A 25,570-nucleotide genomic window follows, 5' to 3' on the forward strand; every position below is an offset into this window, starting at 1 on the left:
AATGATAATAGGGCTTTGAAATCAATCCTGTGATTAGACAGTGTTTTTGTTTCCTTCTCTTAGAAAATATTTATTGAAAATTAAAGTCAGCCTTGCCCTACATTTACATAACAATAACTGGACACAATAAAGTAAGATCTAGAAAGTGCTATTGAGCTTTTCTGCTTCTAATCCAGTCAGGATTCACTTTCCAGAGTCTGTGACTCTGATTGGACAAACACAAGGGCATGGCGCATTAGCAGCTATGGATTCCTCATGCGTCTCTTGTCTGAAGAACCAATGAGGGAGAGATGTATGCTTGCTTACCATCCTTACAAGGGGAGCCAGCTTGCAGGCAATCTGTGCTTGGTCAGATTCTTCCCTCCCCAAAAGGTCTGCCTTTATTAGTATAGATTAAGCTATGCTGTTCCTGCCTTTTTTCTTCTTTTTAATGCTATGGACTTTTAGAGACATTTACATCTACAAATGCCAACTCTCTCTTGCATACTTTAAAAACAGCAATAAGGCCTTAGTTTGGGGTGTTACTTTTCAGCTCAATAATATTTTTCAAGGGAAAAATTCCAAGTGATATTTCACTAACAAATAAGAGGGTTAGCTCACCCAATCCAGGAAACCAAGCCTCACATCTTGAAATACTATAGATGTTAAAGAAAATGAAGTGTGAACTTCTGTGGGTGGACAAAGGAGGGGTGCTGTACATTTGCAATGATCTGAGCAGTTGTTTGGATACAAAGAACAGAGAGGTTTTATGAGCCATCTCTATACCCTTACTATTAAGTGGTGACAGCAGAGGTAAACTGAGTAAATCACAGAGGCCAGTAGCCCCAGCCATGAACAAGCAACGCATGGTAGAGGCATTTAATGCTAATGATCAAAAGGTCCATGTGTAGGTCACCAATGAACACAGATTCCCTTTCGTCAGAAATGATGTGATGTCACAATAACTGTTAACAGCCAAGTAACTATACCAGAGGGGAAATCATTGTGCCAATTTCTTCAGATTTTTATTTTTCCAATATGGGGAGAGGTTAGAACTCTCTCCTAGAATACTCAAAAAAAAAAAAAAAAAAAAAAAAAAAACAAGGCTTCTTGTCTGGTGCCCACAGTTTGAGGCCAGATTACCAGAAGCATTTTTTTATACCTTAAATTTCCCACAGATGTACACATGTGCATATGCGCCAACTTATTGCTCTTACCCTTAACTACTTTTCTAGACTTGAAAATCCAACACTTTTTTCTTAATTCCAGTGTGATATAGATTTTCTAAGATGTGATTTCTTAAACTGATGGCAATTTTTTTTTTAGTGTTTAAAAAAACTCCAAATAATGATGGATCCCTAGCTCTTTTCTTTTGAGAACTTAAGTCATTTAATGAGGGTGATTTTTTTTTCTAACTTTTATGGCCAGGTGGCTCTAGGGGATATTTTGTTGAAGACTGATTAAAAATAATTTCTTCTAAATGAGACCTGACCACAAAATGGAACCATTAATGGGCAGGGACGTTGTCACCAAAGCGGAAACCATGCCTGATTGCCTCCTGTACCTCCCACCACACAAGCATTTTCTTCTTTTTCTTCTCCTTTTCTTGTTCTTAATAGCTGAGTAAATAAGCAGCCAGCGAGGGCTAATGTTTTCGGCCAAAAACAGAGTCCAAACTTCTCAGAGAAAACATTTGGCCTCTGTGGTTTTGAAATATGTTCCAGAACACCGAGTTCAGTGGGGAACATTGTGAAAAACTCCCATCCATTGGAATGATGCTGGGGAATGTTACAGTATCAGAAGTTTCAATTGGTCCTTTTCCTGCAGCCCCATAAGGAGACTTGTAAAACACACACACACACACACATACACACACACACACACACACACACTGCTATGTGGAAGTTCTCATGGGAAAAATGAATGGCAAGAAATCCTAGCTTTAAAAGAAACAGCTAATCTGCTAGTTTGATTGTTCTTCAAAACTTACGCTGAATCAATGAGCCTAATTAAAAACACTTGGCCTACTTCTATAAAGCATCATAGCTTTCCCTATGCTTCGTTTGTATACACCACAAAACTCCAGATAGACTATTATTTTTTCAAGTGCTCACTAACAAAGTGCTGACTTTGTTGGGATGGCTGAGCTAATTTCTTGAACTCAGTGTGAAACCTTAGCTAAACAAAATTGTGCTAATTTTCCTTAATTTGTAAAAGTGATTGGAGTGCAAACAAAATTTTCCTCTTGGGTCAATCCTATAATTTTCAATTAACTAAAACTAATCGTCAGGCAGGCACCAAACCTGCATTTTGTTTAAAGGGCTGGGAGGCATTTCCAAGGGTCAGGATGCATTAATTGTTTTTACAATTTCAAGAGAGAGACAGACAGAGAGAAACTGGGTGACTAAGAAGTATGTTTGGTTTTACTCCTAATATTGAAATACAAGGGAAAGATGCTCTGAAGTAAAATGTCACAGAAAAATAAAATTCGTCCACTTAATTGTATGGTTATAATTACAATTTGTTAACTGTTATCCCTTCACTGCTCTGTTATCTCTTTGTGTGAAAGCAACTTCCGCTCTGTACTTAGTCTGGCCTTGTGGTCTTTTACTGAATGGAAAAGGAAACCTGGGACCAGTTCGTGGAGACAGCTACCACTATCCAAGGGTGACTGACACTAAGCAGAGGGCTCAGAACCGCACTCCACCTGTGGTTCTTTGACCAGCAGCATCAGCCTCACCTGAGGGCTCTTAAGAAACAGAGGATCTCAGGTTCTACCTAGACCTACTGTAACAGAATGTGAATTGTAAAAGATCCGTGGGTGTTCGGTTTGCACTTCACAATCTAGGGATCTCTTAGCGTACACGTTGGGCACTCAGCCTTTATACTTGATGTCATTCCACAGAGATGCTGCCTGGTTCTGTCTGATGGGAGGGAATTCATATTCACTCTGAAACCCTAGCTTCTTGCCGCAAGGCAGATCCATGTGCCAAGGCTGTTTTGGGAGGACAAAAATGCAGCATACTTGGAAAGAAGGCACCAACCCAGAATTAAATATGAAAATTACCAACTGTATGTAATACAAGTGCCGTGAACAGGCTAGAGGAAAGACGTACTGTTCATGAAAGCACAAACCTACTCCATAAAGCAAACAAGCCCTAAGAAGGTGGCTTAACATCCAGAAACTCAGGATTAGCTACACCTCTTTCCCCTTCTCTTATTTTTCATGTGGCGTCTTTAGGTATCCAACCAGTTATTTCAACAGAGCCTGCCATTCAACATGGACACCTAGATGAATTCTTAATACAATAATAAAAGCACCATGTTTGGTCATACATATGGTAAAATGAAGAAACAAAACAGGCTTTAACTAGATTTTAAAATAAAATACATGCTTTTATACAGACAAGATAAGGGGAAAGACCCCACAAGACCAAGGCAGTTCTGTGCTCACCATGTGCAGTGGTTCTTACCTGTGTAAATGAATCTGCCTGGTGTTCCTTTGCAGAACTGCTTAGATTTGTAGGACAGTGTGACTTCCACAACACCAGGGATGTGCCGAGGAGGGGTCTGCACACGGATGGCGTGAGGAGTGATCAACTGGAGGAGACATTTGGGGGGAAAAATTGTCATTGCAATATTTAAAACTTCACAGTCTTCCTAACAGCTCTCCATAAACAAAGCTTTAAAACACATAATTAACCTGTCTATGTTTAAATCCAATCTTGATGAAACCTGCATGAAAGACACCGACAACAATATTTACAAATGCTCTGAGTACAGCCATAACAACATTATCTGGGTTTTCCTACATGGCAGGCCCTCAGCTTCCTGGTTTGAACAGGGAACCTGGCCTAATGAAATGATTTATCTACTACAGGATATCCTTTGGAAAATCTCTGAAGCAGACACCCAAATCAGAGCCGAGCTTTGCCATGCCTCTCCAGAAGTTGATGGGCCTGGTGTTTGAACTGAGCCCGTCAACATGTGGAAAACACAGAGGTAGGGAAACAGCAGGCCAAGGCACTGTGATTAGCTGCAGAGTGCACGTATGAAGTACCCCTGAAGACCATTTGGTGTATTAACTACCAGAGGCACAATCAAAGAGCTTTACAGGGGAAAGCAAAGAATCTGCCTCCCTGGAATAGCTTATGGATCTGGCAGAACTAAGGACTCTCCATAAAAGGGAAAGGGAAGGCTGGGGAGGCTGCGGAATGATCACTGATCCATTATGCAATGCCACGTGCACAATGAGAAAGTTCATTTCTGAACTCTGTTGGCAATCAGATTACACCATGAAGCAGAATTTATTTTGTATTACTCTTATCTTTGTTTACATAACTAAAATGTTATTAATGGCCATAAAACTGGCATTATCTGGTTCTTTGAAAAATCCAGCCCTGGTATTTGACTGGTTGACCTCTGATGGTGCTGGATTCTACATGTTCTCTTTCTATGGGATTCTGCAATTGTCTACTCTTTGACTCCTTTCAGATGCAGTTAGCTCAATATTTGTGGTATTGAGTCCACTGCATACAGTGGATAATTTATACAGTACACATGAGTTTAAACTAACATGCTTGTGCTGTTCTCATGGGGATAACTTAGAAAGGGCTCTTATTTCAATGTGCAAACCAGGCCCAGTTCGAGTGTTTTGCCCAGAGAATCACAGATAACACCATGAGAGGCTGGATGCAGCCAATGGGTCCCTGACTGGATAAACTGTTCTAACACCAAGTCCTAGGGAAAATAATTTGAGAAAGTTGTTATTGCTAAAGCCCACAAGTAATTTATATCAAATGTTCCTTCTTGAAACAAAGAAAAAGTCATATCTGCATAAAAACCATTTTAACTTAGCAATTACAAATGCCTTATCCTCGTCCATAGAATATATGGAACCTTGGCTTATTTGCTGAAGATGCACAAAAGATATTTCAGTAAGACCATGCTTATGTGGAACCCATGAAGACCGAGTTCATCTCCATGGCTTAGTGTTTTCAAAGGCTAAGGTTTTACCCAGCAAAACACACACAGAAAAGTTTCTTAAAATTTTATTCTACACAGGAACAGAAAACCAAATACCACATGTTCTCACTTATAAGTAGGAGCTAAGCAGGGCGTACTCATGGACATAAACATGGCAACTATAGACACTATAGACACTAGGGACTCCTAGAGTGGGGAGGGAAGGAAAGGAACAAAGATTGAAAAATTATCTGTACACTGCTCACTACCTGGTTGACAGGATCATTCGTATCCCAAACCTCAACATCAATATACCCATGTTGCAAACCTGCACTTGTACCCCCAAATCTAAAATAAAAGTTAAAATTATAAAAAAAGTTCTATTCATATTGTTAATTCTTCCAAAATGCATTGTATGCTTTTAAAATAAGCAAAGTGTGTATAATTTAACTTACCCTTGGTAAATCAAGATCATCATTTAGAATACCCTGTATTATATCTTGCTGTAATATAAAAAAGCCCTAAATGACTATTGAGGTATGAAGAGCTATTTATCCCTGTACTAAATGGCTCCAGGTTTCTAAGATTTTGAAATTATTTCTCTTTTATTCCGCTTCTTTGTCTTTTTTTTTTTTTTGCTGTTGTTCTTAGCACCTTCTAATTTGCTCTTGTAATCTGTAAGCATGGAAATCAGGAAATCGAGTTTAATAATGTAGAGAGAATAAGAAGAAACAGGCTCTGAAGGGCAGTGAAAGATGATCTTCCCCAAATCAAGAGCATGTTAATTGTTGAGACACTGTTACTGCAATGTTGGGAACTAAAACTTGTGGAGTACCCAGGAGGTATCTACCACATTGCTGGATATTTTACATACAAACACTAATTTGGTCAGAACAATGACTGTATTTTTACCCTTTCTTTTCAGGTGAGAAAACAGAATCTTATTAAGTTGCTTGCATAAGCAACTTTACCCTTGTCATAGCAAGTTAGAGCAAAAGGCAACACTGATGCAGTTCAAAAAAGTCACGGGACAAACACTTCCTTTGTAATCATAGAGAAAAAATTGTTCATATAGAAACTTTTTAAAGGTAGTAACAAACTCAGTTTTTTTCTGATCCAAAGACTTTGTGTGTGTGTTTTCTGTACCCATGCTGTCTCCATTTTTCATTTATTGCCTGGAGCTTTGCCATGCTTTTGGTGGTGAAGGATGTTCCATGTTGTTATATTTCAAATAGAAGGTATGCTTCTAATTTTAACACGTACTTGGGATATAGAGTACCATTAACTCACAATAATACTGATAAGAACTTTCAGCCAGTTAGAAAACACTTCACCTGCTCTCCTTGTTCTCAGGGGAAATAAATTTTAAAAGATGGAAAGATATTAGTAAATAGATGGATGAAGATTCTTTTTAAGTATAGGGACTTAATATGTATGAGTTTCTATACCGAGGAACAAAATTCATGGGCTTTATAAATTGATTAGATATGACTGCAATAAAACTACAGACTGAGAGTGAGGCTTTAGCATAAAGCATTAGGCTCAGGAAATGCAAACAAATTTTCATTTACAATTTCATTTTCAATTTTAATTAATTGCCCTAAGTAAAGCAGAGATTCCTTCTAAACAACAATCCTTCACAGATGAGGTAGAATCTGAATCATAATTAGAGAATACATTTGTTGATGTTTTCCTAGCTGTGAATATTAGTCTGGGAAGAATCTCTAGCATTGACACATGATACTGATGCTTATGGAGGAAAAACATTTTAGCTAACTTTGATCAATTTGAAAGCACAGGCTTATTTACTAATCACTCAAAGAACTGTAGAATTTATTGCTGGAAGGAATGTTAGTGATAGTTTAAAGCTAATCTTCTTATTTTGACAGCTAAGGACACAAAAATCTAGAAATGTCTGGTGGTTCTGAAAATTGACCCAACATCCTAAAGGAGGGACAGGGTCTAGATCTAGGGTGTAGAACTCCGGACCCACAAATCACAAAATAAATTTCACACATTGTTCCAGCCTGGTTGAACCCAAGGCAGCCACTCAAAGCAACAGAAGGAGGGAGGGCTAGTCTAAATTTTTCAAACTTTCATCATTGGAATATCACTTTGTTAGTTTTGTCATATCTATATACCACCTATACAATTACATACTTAATAATTTAAAAAGTGATTATCTTTTTATTTAAAAAACTTATTTTAAAAGAAAACTTTATGTCACCACCATAATTGGAAAACTGACATCAACTGCAAAATAAGAGGGTATTATAGATATTAATCTTGAAGTTAATATAAATTATAGCTAGATATTGTTGACAACCTGAAGGAATTTATTGAAAAGGGTGATTAGCTAGTGTTAAATGTTAAAGACTTTTTTGCCCTGAGACTTTATCCCTTTAATAAAAATCATAATTATGGAATAAAACAAGGATTAAAAGAGAAACAAAAGGAGTGATTAAAAGAGAAACCAAAAGGAGACTAACTTTCTCACAGTGTGATTCAGTTCTATTTCATGTCCGTGTCAAATCTAAAAATGTCTCCTGTACTACCAAGGGGCCTATGCCCCATTACTTTGGTAAATACTGTTCTAAGTGATTAGAGAACAGATTCATTCTTTGACTTAACTTCCTTAAATTACAAGCCAAACAATTTGGGCTAGAAATAAATATTCTTCTGAAACTCTGTAGCATCTGACACTACTCTTTCCCTTCCTTGGAACTCCCCATTTTCTTATGTGACAATAATCATAAGACGTAAGACTTGCAAAGTGTCTGATGGTTTACCAAAGCACTTTCATGTTCACTAATTTTTTAAAATCATGTTTGTGGTTTATGTATTTCAGATGAGAAAAGTTGATGGTCAGGCAAGTTAATATTATTTGAAACACTTGGATGAAAACCAATCTCTTATACCTGTAAAGAAGTATTTTCCAGAGATCTTCTCTTATTCATTGATTCCTGATTATTTTGGTTTTCTTCATTTGCTCCACTTTTCTGTCAACTTGTTAATTGTAGAAATATCACAAGTTTTGTCTTCTTTTTTTTCTCTATTTGCCTAGCACTTCTTGATTTCACTCATTAGCTCAATCACCTCAGCTAAACTGATTTCCAAATCTACACCTGTAGACTTGATCTCTTTGGCCAAGCATCAAACTTTTATTAGCAACAGAGTAACAGAATCTCCCCAAATAAGTGTTCTTGCCATCTCAATCTCAACATGACCCAAGCTAAATTTATCGTCTTACTACCTCCAAATATATTTCTTGTTCCTATGTCTCCTGTCTCAGTTAAAGGAATGTTAGCCTTTGAATTACCCAAAACAGAAAATTGAGGTTATCATTATTTCTTTTTCTTCCTTTATTTTTCTTAAGTCATATTGATTCTGCCCCAAACTGGGCCCCACTGGCTCTTCTCTGCTTCTTCTCTTTCTCCTGTTCAGGCTGTCACTGTTTCTTACACTATTACAACAGTAGGAAAAATTGCCTTCTAAATGGTCTCCCTCTACTTCTACTTTTTCCACCATAATTATCTTCTTCAAATACAATCTCATCATATTATGCCCTGCCTCAAACCAAACCCTCAGCTGCCCCCTTTGCCTATTACATAGTTCAAACTCCTTGACAGAATAATATTTAGGGTTCGCCAAGGCCTGACAGGCCAGCTTCCCTTCCTAGGCACACTTCCCACTTTGCTTTACCACATATTGGAGTAAAGGGCATGTGGATACATGAAAACACCATCCTGTTGCCCAACAGTTTTGGTTTCTCCATGCCATTCTTTCCTAAACATTCTTCTACTGACATTCTACTTATTATTGAAGACCCCAATCATATGCTCCCTCTTCCAGTAAATTTTACCTGATCCTAAGGGTGAAAGTTGCCTGCATTTTTGAGGAATTTATACTATTATGATATTGATACTATAATACTTAGCAGCCTATTTTGCTTTGTGCCATAAATACTGTCCTATATATCTTTCTCTCATTAGATATTTCCTGAGATCAGGAACACAGTCTAATTCACATTTGCAACCTCTAAAGTAGTCAACTTGGCCTGGTGTGGTGGCTCACATCTGTAATCTCAACACTTTGGGAGGCCGAGGCATGAGGATCACTTGAGCCCAGGAATTTGAGAGCAGCCTGAGAAACAAAGTAAGACCCTGCCTCTACAAAAAAAAAATTTTAATTAGCCAGGCATGGCAGCATGCACCTGTAGTCCCAGCTACTTGGGAGGCTGAAGTGGGAGGATTGCTTGAGCCCAGGAAGTCGAGGTTGCAGTGAGTTGTGATTGTGCCACTGCTGTCCAGCCTGGGCAACAGAGCAAGACTGTCTCAGAAAAAATAATAAAATAAAATAAAAAACAAATTAAGTAGTTAATGACTTACATACAGAATATTTTCAAAATATTTCTGGAATAAATATTTACATAAATTAGGCCAGAATTCTACTAAATCATTGACTCCACTGGGTATCATAATCATTATCCATGAGTCCAGGTGAGTCTACTGTTCTTAACCTGATAATACTCAACTCTCGTTTTCTACCTAAGTTACTTTTAATATTAGTTATCTGACTAGCTCAGCACTCAGATCTCAATATGAGCATGAGACCACTGCTTGTATATCATGTAAGTGGTAAAAAAGAAAAGGATGTCTGAATGTCTGTAACTCCAGTGAGAAATGATAAGATGAAATGGAAAAAAAAAGGTTTAAAAATTAATATTTAAAAAGTATGCCACAAAAGATCTTTGCTAAATGGTAAGAGTGTTTATTTCTGGACTGATAACATTTGATGTGATTTGTCTTCTCTGTCTGCCTCTTCCTCCTATGTGTATGTATTTCCGTGTGTGTAAATTCCCCAAACTTGTACTGGATCATGTAAATAATTATGGAATAAACCTATTTGTACATATAAAGCCATTATTTTTATTATGAGAAAAATGTTATTTAAAAAGTAGAATAACATCAGTTTGGGGCAATATGTATTACTTGTGATTATATAAGAATTAGATGTGTATTTGCACAGAAGAAAGGAAAAACATCAAAATGTTAATGGAAGTTACCTCTAGATGGTAGAGGTATGGGTAATTTTACTTCCTTCTGTATGCCCCTCTGAATTCTCCAACTGCTCAACAATAAAAATGCATTAATACTATATTCATAAGAAATAATGTTTCCATGTGGCATTAAGATGAAACATTCATAATCTCTGCAGGCCTCCAGGTGAGGCTGTCAGCATGCCAGGGACCTGCCGGCAGCAACACTTCTGCTCCTTCTAAGCTGCCTGTGTGAGTATTTTCTCTTCTCCAGACTCAGACCACAGAACCTGAAGAATCCTGTGGGGGTTAGCCAGGTGAGATATGCGCACTGTGGCCTCTGGGTACAAAGTAAAGCTGCTGTGGCCATGACAGAGATGGAGCCAGACATGAAGGTGGTTGAATGGGGCCTCTCCTTGACAGAAGAGCTGAAATCAGGAGAGAGAATGCATGGTAGATCATGCAGCTGTGCACGTAGAACTCCAAAGAGGCAGCTTGCAAAGTCTGGAAGCCCAGAAGACAGGCAGAGAAGAGGACAATCTTCTACATGGGTTTTAGACAGCCTCCCATCATATCAAAAGTATGGCCCACATGGTAGGTAAATGAGAGTACCTAGTGTTTAAAAACATGAGTGGAAGCATGTTGTAGAATTCTGCAGCTTTTATTATCTGTATTGTTCTAGTTCTCACTAAACTGATGATGGTAATGACCTTGATAATGACTTCAACTATAATGACCTTTTGTTGTCTTTTTCCCATGTGTCAAGCGCTATGTTAAACTCTTTCCGTGATTTACATCCTGTAGTATTATGGGGTAGGTATGATTATTAGCTGGTTCATAGATGAGAAAAATAAGTTTCAGGAAAGTTAAGAAATATGATCAAGAAACCAACTGGAAGTGGCCAGTCGGCCTGACTAATGACCATCATTAAACAACCATGACTATCTGTTCATATGACTGTTCATTGTTTTTCCATAATTCCTGGTACATGTACTTTGCATCTGACCTCTGCCTTTGAAAGCATGGATTGTATCCGCAGCTTTTCCCATACCTTGAAATGAACTGGTAACATAGTGGCCACTCAAAACAACTTTCCTCACTGGTGAAAGGCAAGCTGAGAATGATTCCCCAGGAAAACAAAAAAGCAATTCCAAGATAAGCCTTTATCCATGTTTTCCAACCAATAGGAGTAGGTAAAATAAATGCAATTTGAAGTTCCAAGCCACAAAGCCAAAAAATAACTGGGGTTACTAGAAAGCACACCAGCGATTGCTCATTACTAGGTTTAGGACGTAATATTTTAACCTTAATCACCTTCAACACTTAAAAGTAAAGAAAAAAAGTCCAAAACAAGCAAAGACTCAAAGAGAAGGGATAAAAGGAAGGAAATGTTTCTTCTCTGGAAAAATAATGAGCATTTGTGGCTAGAAAAAGCTTAAGTGGGCACTGGCGAGGTGGTTTTTAGATGTTACCATTGAAGGGTCTGCGTTCTAAGGCATGCTAGCCCATTCACTCATTGACACCCTCTGTGCCTCAGTTTACTAATCTTATACTGCACCAGCTCCTATCTGCTCTGTGGAGGTGCTGATAATAATATTATATATGCTTTATGTTTGGGTAGAGCTTCTCTGGGGACCCTAAAGCACTTTCCAGATTAATTTTTTAATTTATATATTAATAATTCTCACAGCATTCTCCCTTCTCCTCAGTTAGGATAATAATATCCATCTCTTTTGAGACAGGCAGGGGGTACTGAGTGATAGACATGAAGCAGACACTTAAATAAGAAAACTGTAACATAAAAGCATAATTAAAGCTCTAGAACCAAATCAAACTACGAATTTTTAAAGAGATACCAAGGTGTTAGGGACCAAACAGGCAAACTTGTTTTCCCTCCACCACTCTGAAACATGCATCTTTTTGGAGTTAGACACGGCATTTAAAATATATTATTTTCAGGAGTTCCTAAAGGAAGCTGAAATATGAAAAGTATATATTCTTGGCAACTGTGCTGGCTGAACCTCCATATTATATCTCTATTTCACTGAAGTGGCTACCACATAAATCAGGGGATGCCAGCTCTTCTTCTGAGTTCCTTGGTGTGTTTTGGTTTGTTCCCTAATCAGAGTTCTCTGGGTTTCATAACACAGATTCTTTCATTCCCAAGAATTGCCTGTCTCAAAAGCAGTGTATGATTTCTCAGGGAACGTGAGAAAAAGCCAGAGGAGGCATTTACTGTTTCACAAACATTCTGGTTTCCTTTTGTCCTTTCAAGAAAATAGCTTTAAACCGATGTTTACCAAAATATGCTGAGACACATGAATCCTTAAAGATAAACTTTATGTATGAATGTCAAAGGAGACTTTTGAAATTAAAGTCTCAGGAATTGAGTTAAATGGGGGACTTAAAATCTAGCTTTTGAATAGTCAGTCATGTTACTTAACACTGAAATTTCTCTCAACATAGATATCAACATAGACCCAGATGGATGGTAGAGAGATGTAGATGTGCTTTCCTATTCATTGTCCATATCCCCCTAAGTAGAATATCAGCTCCATAAGGATATGACCTCGGCCTTCTTTGTTTTTGCAGTTCCCAGTGTTTAACAAGGCCCTGGAACTAGTAGGCATTCAATAAATACTTGTTGAACATTGAATGAATAAATATCGTGATGCCATTAGCCACCATTAATAATTAAGATAAAGATTCACTAAAGTTTCTTATGAATCTACAAAAAGAAAATAATCAACACCACTCCATTCAGAATTCTTTTTACTAAAAAATTCCCAAACAACAACAACAAAAAAACTTTTTACTTTGCCACCACAAACTTCCTGGTATCCTCATCAAGCATTCACAGAAATATACTGCCCAGTTCTTCTGACCAGGAATCTAACCAGGTCCCGAAATCAATGCAGTTAATTGTACAAAACAAAATGGCAACAAGATCATCTTTCAAAATAACAGATTTGGGAGAAAAAAGACTGAAGTAAATACATTATGCTTCCACTACCTCTGGTTTTGTGGGTTATTTATTTATTTATTTTGTAATTTATTTTTTAAATAAACTTTCTCCAGCTCTCTTCCCAGGATGTAGATCTTATGCCAGTTGGGCCCCATTAAAGACTGGATCCCATCCTGACCATCTGGGAGCTGGAAAAGCAAGGGTGAGTTCCTGAGGCCCAGGGTATTCCAGAAGGAGAGCATCAGACACCAGCAACGCCAGCCCCTGTGGTTTGAGGCTGCACAATGAGCTCTTTCTCAAGGCTTGTTTTTCTAAATTCAGTCAAGAAGGAACATCATTCTTTACTCAGACCTGGCTCAGTGTCCTATGTTCCTTGCTTGTTTGTTTGAAAATTAAAATATAAAAGGAAAAGGAAATCAGAATGCATTTATGGAAGGGGATGAATGCTTGTTATCAACATTGGCAATTCACAAGGCAGAATCTTTGCCTATGGAATTAGTAAAGAAAAATGTAAAAGCCAAAAGACTGATAAAGTAGTCAGGGAATAAATTCACCTTTCACCAAAAGACTTGTAGAGTCTCTCCAAGCTTGAAAACAAACAAAAAAGATGTCAAAGCTTTACGATACAGAGACTCACTCTAACATTTTTTGTGGTATTGGTCATATCTAGATATAGTATACATTGATACTAGTACATACAACCAGTAATTCCTCACTTAACATGTTCATTCAGGAACTCAGAGATGTAATAAAAGTAAACACTACAAAAAACTGAAGCCAAACCCCTTTTAATAATGTGGCTGTACAACTGCTTCTGCTGAAAGTCTTTCAAGGTTGCATTATATATATCCTGCTGTTTTAAATAGAATATACTAAATATAATTGCCTGCTCTTTTTTGATGACTCAGGGCCACCGTCATTAATGAGCTGCACAGTAATATAGTTCTGTGTCTGCTTTTTAGGCTTTCCATTTCTTCCCTAGACAACAGGCCATCAGCTGTCACTGAGCCTGTATCCAATAGCCTGCCTCCACACATGATCTGCCTCTAGTTTGGGCCTCCTAATTTGCTGTGACCTAGGAAAACAGATAACATAGTTTGTTAAGAAGTATTGTTCTCATTAACCGAAAGCTTTTTATTTTATTTATTTTTTTGGCTTGCTTCTGGTTTCATGCTGAATTTTAGAGAGTTGAGATTATTATAACACATCTCTGGATAAATGAATTTTATTACATTCATATTAGATAGTTAAGAGATGGCTATGGAGTCAGGTGGACTTTGATTCAAATCCAAGCCTTGTCAATAATCAGCTGTGGGACCTTTGGAAAGTCACTCAACCTCTGTGACCTTCAGTTTCCTTATTGGGGAAAGGGGGAGAGAGTAGGATGGGACTTGTTATCTGATAGTTTATTACAAGGACTAATTGACACAATTCCTGTAACAAGTGTAGGAAAAGGCATCACTTGTATCAATCAATCAGTCAACACGTGTTACTTCTATTACTACTCAATCTTCACCATCACCAATAGATTTACATTAAGACATTTATGTGCATACTTATTACACAACAATTATATCTAAATATAAACTACCTACCCATACATGCATTAGCAAAACCTGGACCACAATCTGTCTAGTACTGACACTTTCAAGCATTGTCAACTACAACAGTTGCTATTAGGGAGCATTTGTTTGAATGAATGAATGAATGAATGAATGAAAGGGGAAATAGTGTCATTCAACAAATTTTCACTAATGCCTCAAATGTGCAAAGCTCTGTGCTGGGCATCACAGAAAATTAAGCTGAATTTATCCTGGATCCTGTCTTCAAGGAAGAGGGAATGCCCTTAAATCAGGATAATTAAAGATGGAAAGGTATAAGGAACACAGTATGGTAGAAATAAGGCAACATAAGAATTTAGACAGAAGAGAAAATATTCTATACCTGGAGTCATATGGGAAGATTCCAGAGAAAAAAGTAGTATTTTACAGGATCTTAAAGGGCAGAGGGATATGGTCACAGAAAGGAGGGAAAAGGATCCCATGGGGAGCAATGGCACCAGCAAGACAGGGAGAAAAGTTACTGCAGGTACAAGGAGCAGCTAACGAGTCAATGGAATAGAACATAAATTAAAATGAATGTTGGTTGAGGATGTTGAAAAGAAAGGTTGGAGTCAAGGTGGTGTGCTTGAATCCCAAACTAAGAAGTTGTGGCTTTAGAAAAGAGAAAGCCAGTAAAAGTTGTATAAGGTAGAAGGCTTTATTTAGTTCAGGGTATCAGGGAGCCATCCTAGCCATCAGCGATCAGCAAGAAAGGAATACAGCACTATCTAGATATCCATAAATATTCATTTTCTTCATAAAAGTCACATGACTGCAGTCAGGTGTGAATTCTGTCATTGATTCATATGAAAATTAGAAATTCATCACACTTCTGTGGTTCCTATTTTCAAGTTACAGACACATGTACCTCCTGAACACACTGTAAATAATGAGCTGAAAGTGTCATCTTAAAGTGCTTTTTAACTATTTCATAATTATCAACATAGAAAATAGATTTCAAGTGCCTCAGTCATCAAAAATAAAAATATAGACTAAGGCATCTTAGGAATAAAGTGAGCATGGCTGTCACTATGTAAAGGCCATTAGACCATTTTTATCTTTTTTTTTTTAATATGCTGGCTCATTTAGAAATGATTTCTCATAAAATTACTTGGGCTTGAAAGTTGTTCTTCAAAGTCATATTCAAAGTTTAATGCAACTAATCCAGACTGCTTTTAAATTTGTTAACAAAGTTTATAATTTTGCACAAAGCAACTTCTATATAATAGATGGTCAATAAGCACAGGCTAAATATAAGACATGAAACATATTTAGAAAAAAATAGGCAACTATGAGTTATTTTAAATCCACACACTTAATCAACTTTGAATTAAATTTATACATGTAAGCCTCAATATATGTAAAATAAATGGACACAACTATTTACATTGTATTACATTTCCATCATGACATCTTGAAAGAGGTAATATTTGACATAATGTCTTTCTCCATGTTAATTTTCTTTTTTATTTTAGTGGAGCTGTATCTCACATAAAAGGTGGTACAGATAAGTCTTCAGAGTGCTAGGGCAATTATGTATAAAATTTAGGAAGGTTTGGTAAATTTCTGGAAGTATGTTAAAAGCCCATGGAAATTTCATGAGAAAATCTGGTATAACCAAAAGCTGAATGGGGGTGAAGCTGGATGTCAAGAGAACTGGGCTCTGAGCCCAGCATTAAGTAGATAATATGCTCCCAGGACAAGCCACCCTACCACTGTGAAGTCTCTTTTTCCTCACAAAATAAGAAACTATACTTGACTGAAAAAAGGTTTCTCAAGGCCCTTAAAATGTGGTGACTCTACATGTGGTTCAGTAAGAGTCAAGGCCGGGCAAAAAGGCCTGGGAAACTTCCGGTGGAATACATGTATGCATCTTAGTCATCCACTCTTGAATATCATAGAGAAGCCAATCCTCTTGTTTATTGACAATCATTCCTCTGAGCTATGTGTACAAAGGAGAACAGAAAGTAGAGATAGATAGGAAGAAAGAAAGAAATCAAGGACTGCATTTACCACTTGGTTTTCCAATTTTTTGACTTGAGTGGCAAAATTGCTTCTCAGCCCCTAAACCACCATTTGCCCAACTATATTCACCCACAGGTCTCCCCCAGAGGTTTCTTTTGACTTCATTCCGTATGTCTGGGAATGTAGCTGAAGAAAGCATGCATCTGGATAAAGACAACGAGGAGAACCTGTGTGAGACTAATTGCTTTATACACGTGGAAACTTTGGCTTCTCCCATCTGAGCTAAGTGGTACTGGAAATCTTTAAATATAGCTGCCCTAGAAAATCATATAGCATCTAATGCCAAGTGTGTACTGACTAAAACCAGATGCAAAATATGAGGGAAATTTTGTTCAAAGCCTTGCAGCATTGAAGAATAATGGCTCTAAACATTCCTGGTCTAATCTGAATGATATTCTGCAAATATTTCAGATGGTTTTCTCACATCCATCCCAGTCCATCCACTTTGTGATTGAATTTCATGACTTGGCTCCATTAACATGAAATCAAAATGCACTTCAGCCATCATCAATATATCTCCCTGTAAGGTGATCCTTGAGGGAAAAAAAAAAGTTCTGCCTTCACAAAAGTTTGGGACATGCTGAATACTGCATGTAAGTATTTGCAGTACATGCTAGTACCCCAAACGTTGTGCAAAGCCCTAGAAGAAAGACCAGTAGAATTTGTTTGACTCAACATTTCCCAAACTTACCAGGAAAAATCTCCCTCTCTCATCTCCCAGTGGGTATCTATTAATATCCTGAAGAACTAGTCTTCCATAGCATTATCTAGAAGATGAATTAGGCCAACACTCTGGCGTAAGTCTCAGATTTATATCAGATACCGGAATCTGAAGCATAGAGAGTAAAAATATTGACTAAAGACCTATCAATAGGGAGATCCAGTTTTGTGGCCAATTAAATTGTTTTGATGAAGTTCAAAGAATCCTTTTGCAAATAAACATCACATCTGTGTATTGCAAGTGTGCTCTGAAAGAAAAGAACAATAGTGGAAGAAAAGAAGCAATTTCCACCTGCCACCACTGTCCCCTTCTGACTGTGGGAGGATTCTCAGGGGAATAAACTCTAAAAGGAATCACTAGGCTGGGTGCGGTCGCTCATGCCTGTGATCCCAGCACTTCAGGAGGCCGAGTTGGGTGGATCACGATGTCAGGAGTTTGAGACCAGCCTGGTCAACATGGCAAAACCCCGTCTCTACTAAAAATGCAAAGATTAGGCGGGTGTGGTGGCACACGCCTGTAGTCCCAGCTACTTGGGAGGCTGAGGCAGGAGAATCGCTTGAACCTGGGAAGTGGAGGTTGCAGTGGGCTGAGACCATGCCACTGCACTCCAGCCTGAGCAACAGAGCAAGATTCCGTCTCAAAAAAAAAAAAAAAAAAAAAAAAAGGAATTGCTAGAATTGTAGCACTGATTTCAAAGAGGATATAGACTAAGCCCTTCATTTTCAGATGAGAAACTGAGGTCCGGCGACCAACAATGACTAAATCTATATCCTCTGATTGGGCAATGGAAGGACAATCAATACCCAAGTCTCTCAATTGGTTCCTTATCCACTGCTACCCCATGCAATCTCAACCCTTGCCTGGAGTATTATTCTCTGCTCCCCACCAAACCCACCATTGTACTTTTTTTTAATTGACAGCTTAAATACTTTAAGTTGTATAAATTCTGTGATAAAATAAAAGGGTCATGAGAGCCTAACGGACCTAGCACAGAGCTACATCCATACATAAGAGGAACTTGGTCATTCAAACAATCTACTTCTGATTACACCACTCTCTCTGCCTTCCAGAACTTAGTGTGAATTGTAAACTACCAATTTAATACTAGATTATATAAATATATTATGTAACTCTCTAATTTGCTTCATGGAAGCAAGTTGTCTTTCCAAATAAAACATCAGATCCCACAAAGCCCAACTTTAATTACCCATGGTACCTATCCCAGTGCTAGACACCCAGCAGGCAAGCCAATCAGTGCTCACTGTTTAGAAATTGGAGGAATTCAGAGGAGATATTAAAATAACAATTAGTTCTGCAAACCAGAAGCAGGAGCCCCTCCCTGCTCCAAATCACATGTTGGTAGAAAAGCAAAACAACCAAGTGCGGCTCTGGTTAAGAAAAGAATCTCACCCCACATTAAACATTATCACACATCAACCCTGCTAGTTTTCCTAGATTTGTATATAAAATACTAAAACAATTTTTTAAAAGACTTTTAGAGTAGGACAGGGTAAGGAGCACCAGAATAAGAGTAAAATAATTTACTTTCTAAAAAGAGGGAGAGGAAAAACACAAGAAACAATAAAGAAAGAGGAAGGGGGCAAATCAAATTCACAAGAAAGCCATGTGAACTTGGGAGCTCGCAGAAGGCAGAGCTGAGTTAGAAGCAATAAAGTGCCCCTTTCTTCTTCCCACCCCTCAGGGGGCGATCCATGAGCTAAACTGAACTACTCATTTGCAGAAGATTGGGTTGGTAGGGAAAGAGCATAGATTAGAGTCAGTTAAGCCAGTCTGATTTTCTCTGGCTCTTTAAAAAATTCTTTAGCTAAAAAAAGACTCTAAATAATGGCATTAGTTGCTAATCTAAAATGTTATCTACTTGTCCTAGCCCACCAGCCTGCTTCCTGGGTGTGTTGGGTATAGAGTAAGGAAATGCAGAAGTGATAAAAGTCTACTTAAAATTAGAAGGCCTGGATCTTAGAGATGGCATAAACCTCAAGATCATGTGGTCTGGGGCAAAGACTTTGGATGGACAGGGATCCAGCTCTAGAGATGAGGCTAAACAGGTGAACTGTCTTGCCCTAGCACAGGCATGTATCCTTTACTTCATAAAGATAAATTCTACCTAGAATCCAGTGGCGCCGATCACAAACATATACAACTGGAAGATGAAGGGAAGCCCTCTTACCTCTCTGAGTCTGTACATGCCAATTCTACGTGACCTTGGAAGGTAACAGCAACTGTTAAGGCACCCCCAGCACAAGACATCATGGCAATGTGAGCCTATCACCCTGATCTGATAACACCCTATGATAAAAATGGTGGCATAGGCTAAATTATGGAAGGTTAAGGTAAGCCCTGGGGTTGGACTATTTGGGTTCAAGTCCCATCTCTCTACCACTTGGTAACTGAACCACTTATTTAACTTCCCCAAGCTTCAATTTCCTCGTCAGTAAAATGAGAACAACATCATACACAGTGGTGAGAATCCCACAAGGGCGCTACCAAACATTTGGTAGGAACTAAGTGCTCAGTGAATGAATGTTAGCTAATATTAGTCACACTCTGCATTTCCTGTAGCTTTTTCTTAGATGTCTTCTGATCCAATTCTGATTCTGTACAATGCAAGCCTTGACAAATGGCCTCAAACTTGGTTAATATTTTTCTGCTTCTACAAAAATAAAAGGTACTCATGTAATTTTATTCGATTAAAGACAACCATCATCACTACTACAATTACTATTACTACTTTCTACTACTATACCACCTGGCTTATAAAACCTCTCCGTTTTTTTTCTTTCTTTCCTCTTTCTGTCATTCTTCCCTCTCTCAAGATTGCATGTGCTCTCTTATTAACTAGGACTTTTCCTTCCATTATAAAAAACATACAGTATAGTTCAAATCCAATCTCTAGTCCTATCTGGCTGTGTAACCTTGGGCAAGCTTTTTAACCTCTCTGAAACTCAGTTTACTCATATGTAAAATTAGAATAACAGGAGTATTGCATACAAGGCTATTGTTAGGCTTAAAGTAATACCCATAAATTGCCTACATATGATGAACCCTTAGCAAGTCTGAGCTATTTCTCCATTCTCACCATTATACAATGGATTTCTTTATTTGGGGCAGTATCAAATTCTTTCCCTGCATGAAAAGGCAGAGAAAATTGTGTGTGCCAAGTAGTCTGTACAAAAACCTAAATACAGAAATAGTTTAGAATATTACAAAAAAAGGTTCACTTCTACAAGGCTCATTCTTCTGAACATCAGGACAATCATAATGATAACAGCCCAATTTAAAGTCCTACATCCAGGTACCCAACTGCTAATGCAGTTGGATTTGCTTGTTTTAAAAGAAGATCTGCACAAATATTTTGGGAAACAGTTTGCACCAGGACACGGTCATAGTTGATTTATGACATAGTTGGTCATAGTTGATTTATGACATAGCTACAACCAAGAGCAGTCCGAAAGCAGGGGCTGGACAATGAAGGAGGATGCATCCTCCACCCTCAGCTCCTGGCTGGAACCCACTCCTGGGACAGAGTGAAGAGGGGCTCCTGGCACACACAAGGCAGTGGCACTGGAGGGACAGAGGAGGGAGGAGGACAAAGGTATTGCATTAATGGGTTTTCCTTCCCATGACTTTCATCAATTTTGTTATATAGAAACAGATCCTTTAAAGCAATTGGATAAATCCAAGTTACTTGCTAACCTCCCTTTGCTGTTCCCAAAACAGGTCAAGAAAGTAGGAAAGTGAGAAAAAATGGAGGGACCTTGATTAAGCGTAAGGCAGAGGTGCAAATGAATGATTTCCTGATGTGTCCTTATTCCATATTCAATGGAGTCCACTTGGGTTAAGAAGGCACAAGGTTTTACAGGAAGCTTCAGACTAACCCACCTCCTTCTCACAGGGTCAGTAATTTTTAATGCCAATTTTGAGCTCCACTTTGACTGCAATGACATGAAGCAAGGAGTCCATATTATATTCACTCTTCCCATCTCTCAACTTCCGAGATAAGCAACAGAAAGAAAGATGGAAAAGGTGGAAGACACAGCCCACAAGACCTGGGACAGGCTGTCCTCGTGAGGACTGCTGTCTCCAGCAGGATGAAGACAGCAGGCTGGCAGCAAAACATGCCATGAATTTGATGCTTCTAATTTACAACCCAGTAGTTTCAACAAAAAATAGAGTACAGTTGGCAAGGGGAAGTTACTCCACCTTTCATACCTGGAATGTTCCAACTTGCCTAACAATTAGTTGGGTGGGCTGGGAAGCTCATCTCTGATTTGGCTTTATGAGAACTCTGCTTCTATGACCAAATGCATACCGCTTGTTTGCTGAGTAGAAAATACCAAGGCAGCAGCAGCACGAGCTAGCAAGGGGCTTGCCTGAGTGGGTTACTGGCGGTAAGCAGTATACACAGAAGGCTTACAAAGAACAGCCTCTGTCTGGAAAGACAAACATACCCAAGTATCACAGTCTTAACTTTCTGCTCATCTGTATGGCCCCTCTAGAGAGAAAACAACACAAAGAAAATATCTAGATGGGCTAAACCAGTGTCATAGGAGCACAGCTAGAAATGGAAATCTTTGTGTGGCCATGTACAAATCACTTACATTCTATAGGCTTTGGGAAGCTGCTGACTGGCTATATAACTATTTGTCTCGAAGCTTCAGTATCCTTATCAAGAAAAGAAATATGCTACGAGTATCTACCTCGTAGTGTAGAAAGAAGGGTGAGATGATCTATCTCAAGGTCTAGCACATTGCCTAGCATATGGTAAGTCTCAGTAAGTTAGGATGACTACATGCTTACAAAACAAATGGGATGAATGAACCCTATGGTACCTTGTAGGCCTAACATTGTTTTTATTCTAAACTTTGGTGAAGTGAAAGAGAGGGTGCTCAGAGCATGCTGGCTAAGAAACTGGGGCTCAGAACTGAGAACACAATGGCAGATTTGCCATGGCATCTATATAACAGGATGCATGTTTTGTAATCTTGAACTGATGCTGATGGTTGCCAGAAAAGTCAACTGGTAGGTTAAAAAACAATCACATTGCTTGGACAGCACTGCACAATTAGAACATAGTCATTTTCAAGGGGTTGCAGTCACACACTGAGATGCTTGAGAGCTGTAAATTCCTAGAGCTAGAAAAAGCCCTTGGTGGTTATAGGGTCTCCCAGCAAATCACTCTCTCTGATGAATAGTCATCGAATAAGTCAAGAACCACCTACACCTGGATTATGCTGCCATTAAATGATGTTCCTTGAAGATCAGGCTACAGTAGACTCTTTCTACAAAATAGCCACAGATTACACCCTTGCTAAAACCTGAATGGGCTTTTTCTATACATCTTGTGACTTTGCATCTCCTCTTCAATTCCCAGCATACAATAGGACCTCCACACCATGGCAAGCCCAAGAAGACAAACTGCAAAACAGAAGCTCTCCCATTGCTTATGGGCCAAAGAATGGAAGTCATTCCAGTAGTAACTGTTGCCTCTTGGTAAACCCAAACCAACTCTTCTAGTTTCCCCAAATTCTGTAGACTGAAGCTGGCCCACCCAGAGCGGCACCACTAAAGTCTACACATTCTATTAGAAATTCAAGTATAGACAGTATCTTCAACTAGATCAAGCTATTAGATATTAATGTTCAGACAACACCTACCTCACTCCAGACCAGCATGGTACCGAATATGACCTGTAACCCATCAAAGAAATTGTCCCCTATGATGATCACAGTCGCGCCTCCCGTCGTCCATCCTTCACTCGGGCTGATGGCTTTGATACAGGGAGTAGCTGCTTTTCAACACACATGAAAAAGAGAAGGAGTCTGCTGTTAGAACCAAACTTTAATGATGAAGACTTGAGAAAAAGGAAAAAAAAAATCTTTTATCTTTTCACTAACAGAAAGTCCCTCAAGATCTCAGCATTTCCTAGCCACATTAGGACCTGAAACTTCAGGGTGCAACTTCAGTTTTTAAAAGCATTCTTTTCATTGTTTCTATTAAGATACATATATTTTACCCAAATCTTTATCAAACCTGAAACTTTATGAAATAAAACACAAAGCAAATTTTAATTTGTGAAATGCTAAGGATTTTTTTTCTTATTAAATATGGGTGACTTTCTGGAATATATTGGAAACCTTACAGAATTGCTTCATAGTTAAATATATCTCCTGAAAAGAAAACACGTTTTTTTAGATAAACATTACCATCCAATAGGAAGCTAAGAAAGAGAGGAGACTGGAGCGGGAAATGATTCTTGCTCCATGCCTTCTGTCTGAAACACTAACATTGCAACATGTCTCATTAAAAATCATTAAGATTTTTTTTTTCAAATAAATGTCATAGATCCCATTTTACAGATGTGAAGAATGCAGGTCACTCGGGGTGAATTATGTAACCTAACAGCTGAGTCAGGGCTCAACCACAGAGTTTTCCATGACCTTTGCTTTGCTGTCTTTCCCAGGCATAAAACCCTAGAATTGACTTTTTCAAAATTTCATATTTCTTTTCTTTCCATTATAAATGGCCCTTGGAGATGGGAAATAATTTGCAAATACCGTGATTCCAAATAGACTGGAGGTGGTTTGTTTAACGAGCATGGCATACTTTCAACAGAACTGCTGGGCATAAATGTAATTGTTGGATTGTTCTTAAAATCTCTCAGAGGGCACCTTCGTGCCACTGAGGATTTTTAACTCTACAGTGTCATGCTTCTGGTCTCATGATTATTTTTATGAACAACAAGAAAGCAAAATCCTAAAAGGAGATATTATTCAAGGAGAGAAAATGGGACCCTCATCTTTAATAAAAAGTTTATTAAGTATCCGAGACTGACTTTCCGAGCATTGAAGCCAATGAGAGCACTAGTTAATTTTAACGGGAAAAAACTGGCAAAAAAATATTTGGACTTTGTCAAATTTGGCAAAATGTCATGCTTTAACTTTTGCAAGAAGGAAAGAAAATATTAAGTCCAGCCCGGTGGGACCATTGCTCACGTGCCACCACACAAACAAATAAAATGGGTTTGATTTTGATTCAAATTAATCTTAAAAATTTGCACAGAGAATTTGGAAATATCCAAACTAAACATTTCATGTTGGCTGAACTCATAGCAATGCATTTACAACTAAAATTGGGCAGTTCAGATAACTTTTCTCTCCTCTACTTTCTCCCAAAAAGAAAATAATTAATCAAGAAGATGTAAATAATTCGTGACTTGACATTTCTTGTCTGATTTTTTAACATACATAGAGGTTGTGATCAGTGTTCCACAACCATAGGGCTTTTTCTGAAACAAAAGTGACCTTTAAAAGTAAAAAATGTTTAAATGCATGATTAAGTACTCCCAAACCAGTGGTAGAATATGATGTATGATTTGAAGCAAGTTATAAGAGAAATAAACTATATTTAACAACTACATAAAGTTCTAAAAATATATGCAGTTTGGAAACATTTTGTTAATGTCCCCAAATATCAATTCTTAATTTATAAGTCAGTCTACTTAGTTGCTAGAATGGAGTACAAAAGGTGTTATGATATCCCTAGTACTTCTGAGAAAAACAGGATATTGGTTTAACTGAATTGGTCTTGAGAGTGCTGACTGAGTCAAACTATGGAATCCAATGGGGTCATTAATTGCTGACCCTGAGATTACCCACACAGATCACAAAATGGTCTTGGTGTTTATTATCAGTTTTAGCTTTGGAATTTCTGTTTTTATTTTTTTAATCACACACACGTATTTCTTTAACTAAATATGATCTCCTACAGGCTTTCTCATCATTGCCCAAAGGGAGGTGAAAGTGGGTGTTTCTGTGTCTTTGAGAAACCCTCCTACAGGAAAGGCCTTAAAATAGCATGGCCAAGACCTGCTGGTTTTGAACTTGACCCCTTCCCTGTTTTTTCCACTTGTTATACGTAGGATACAGAAATCACGTGGGTGTACATGCATGTGTGTGTATGTGCTTTCAAACACTTGCCAAGGAAAGTTGCAATGTTTTCAAATACTGTGAGCAATTTTCCAGAAACAAAGCTATATGTCAATGCCTCAGAGGCAAGAAAGAGCATCAAGCTTCCAGAGATAACCAGGTGAGGAAACAATATTTGACACCATCGTCTTAGTTTTAGAGAAATAAAGCCTTAAGGGAAGTACCCCAGGAAGAATGACACAATCCTCAGTCCATCCTACCTCTACACTCAGCACCATCCACCACCCCTGCTTTGAGACTATATGCCATTCTTAGAGCAGGTAAGTCATT

The 25,570-nt window shown here is 38.2% G+C and overlaps 1 protein-coding gene and 1 long non-coding RNA gene across 6 annotated transcripts in view; one reads left to right on the plus strand and one right to left on the minus strand.

Moving 5' to 3' along the window:
- The window catches only part of EBF1 (EBF transcription factor 1), a 402,487-nt gene that overhangs the window by 78,085 nt on the left and 298,832 nt on the right, over nt 1–25,570 (minus strand). For 4 of the 5 annotated variants that reach the window (XM_063665324.1, XM_054489697.2, XM_063665325.1 and 1 more), the window contains exons 9-10: nt 22,970–23,103; nt 3,453–3,579 (exon numbers count right to left, since the gene is read on the minus strand). In XM_063665324.1, the coding sequence (XP_063521394.1) occupies nt 3,453–3,579; nt 22,970–23,103 (261 nt within the window). The remainder of the gene's footprint in view (nt 1–3,452; nt 3,580–22,969; nt 23,104–25,570) is intronic. The other variant, XM_054489709.2, reaches the window with a different exon arrangement.
- On the plus strand, nt 20,735–22,821 carry LOC134739617 (uncharacterized). The gene is made up of 2 exons (XR_010126455.1): nt 20,735–20,907; nt 21,033–22,821. It is a non-coding gene; the product is annotated as an uncharacterized LOC134739617 (long non-coding RNA).

The sequence above is a fragment of the Pongo pygmaeus genome, chromosome 4, assembly GCF_028885625.2.
Source record: "Pongo pygmaeus isolate AG05252 chromosome 4, NHGRI_mPonPyg2-v2.0_pri, whole genome shotgun sequence".
In the NCBI taxonomy this organism is placed as follows: Eukaryota; Metazoa; Chordata; class Mammalia; order Primates; family Hominidae; genus Pongo; species Pongo pygmaeus.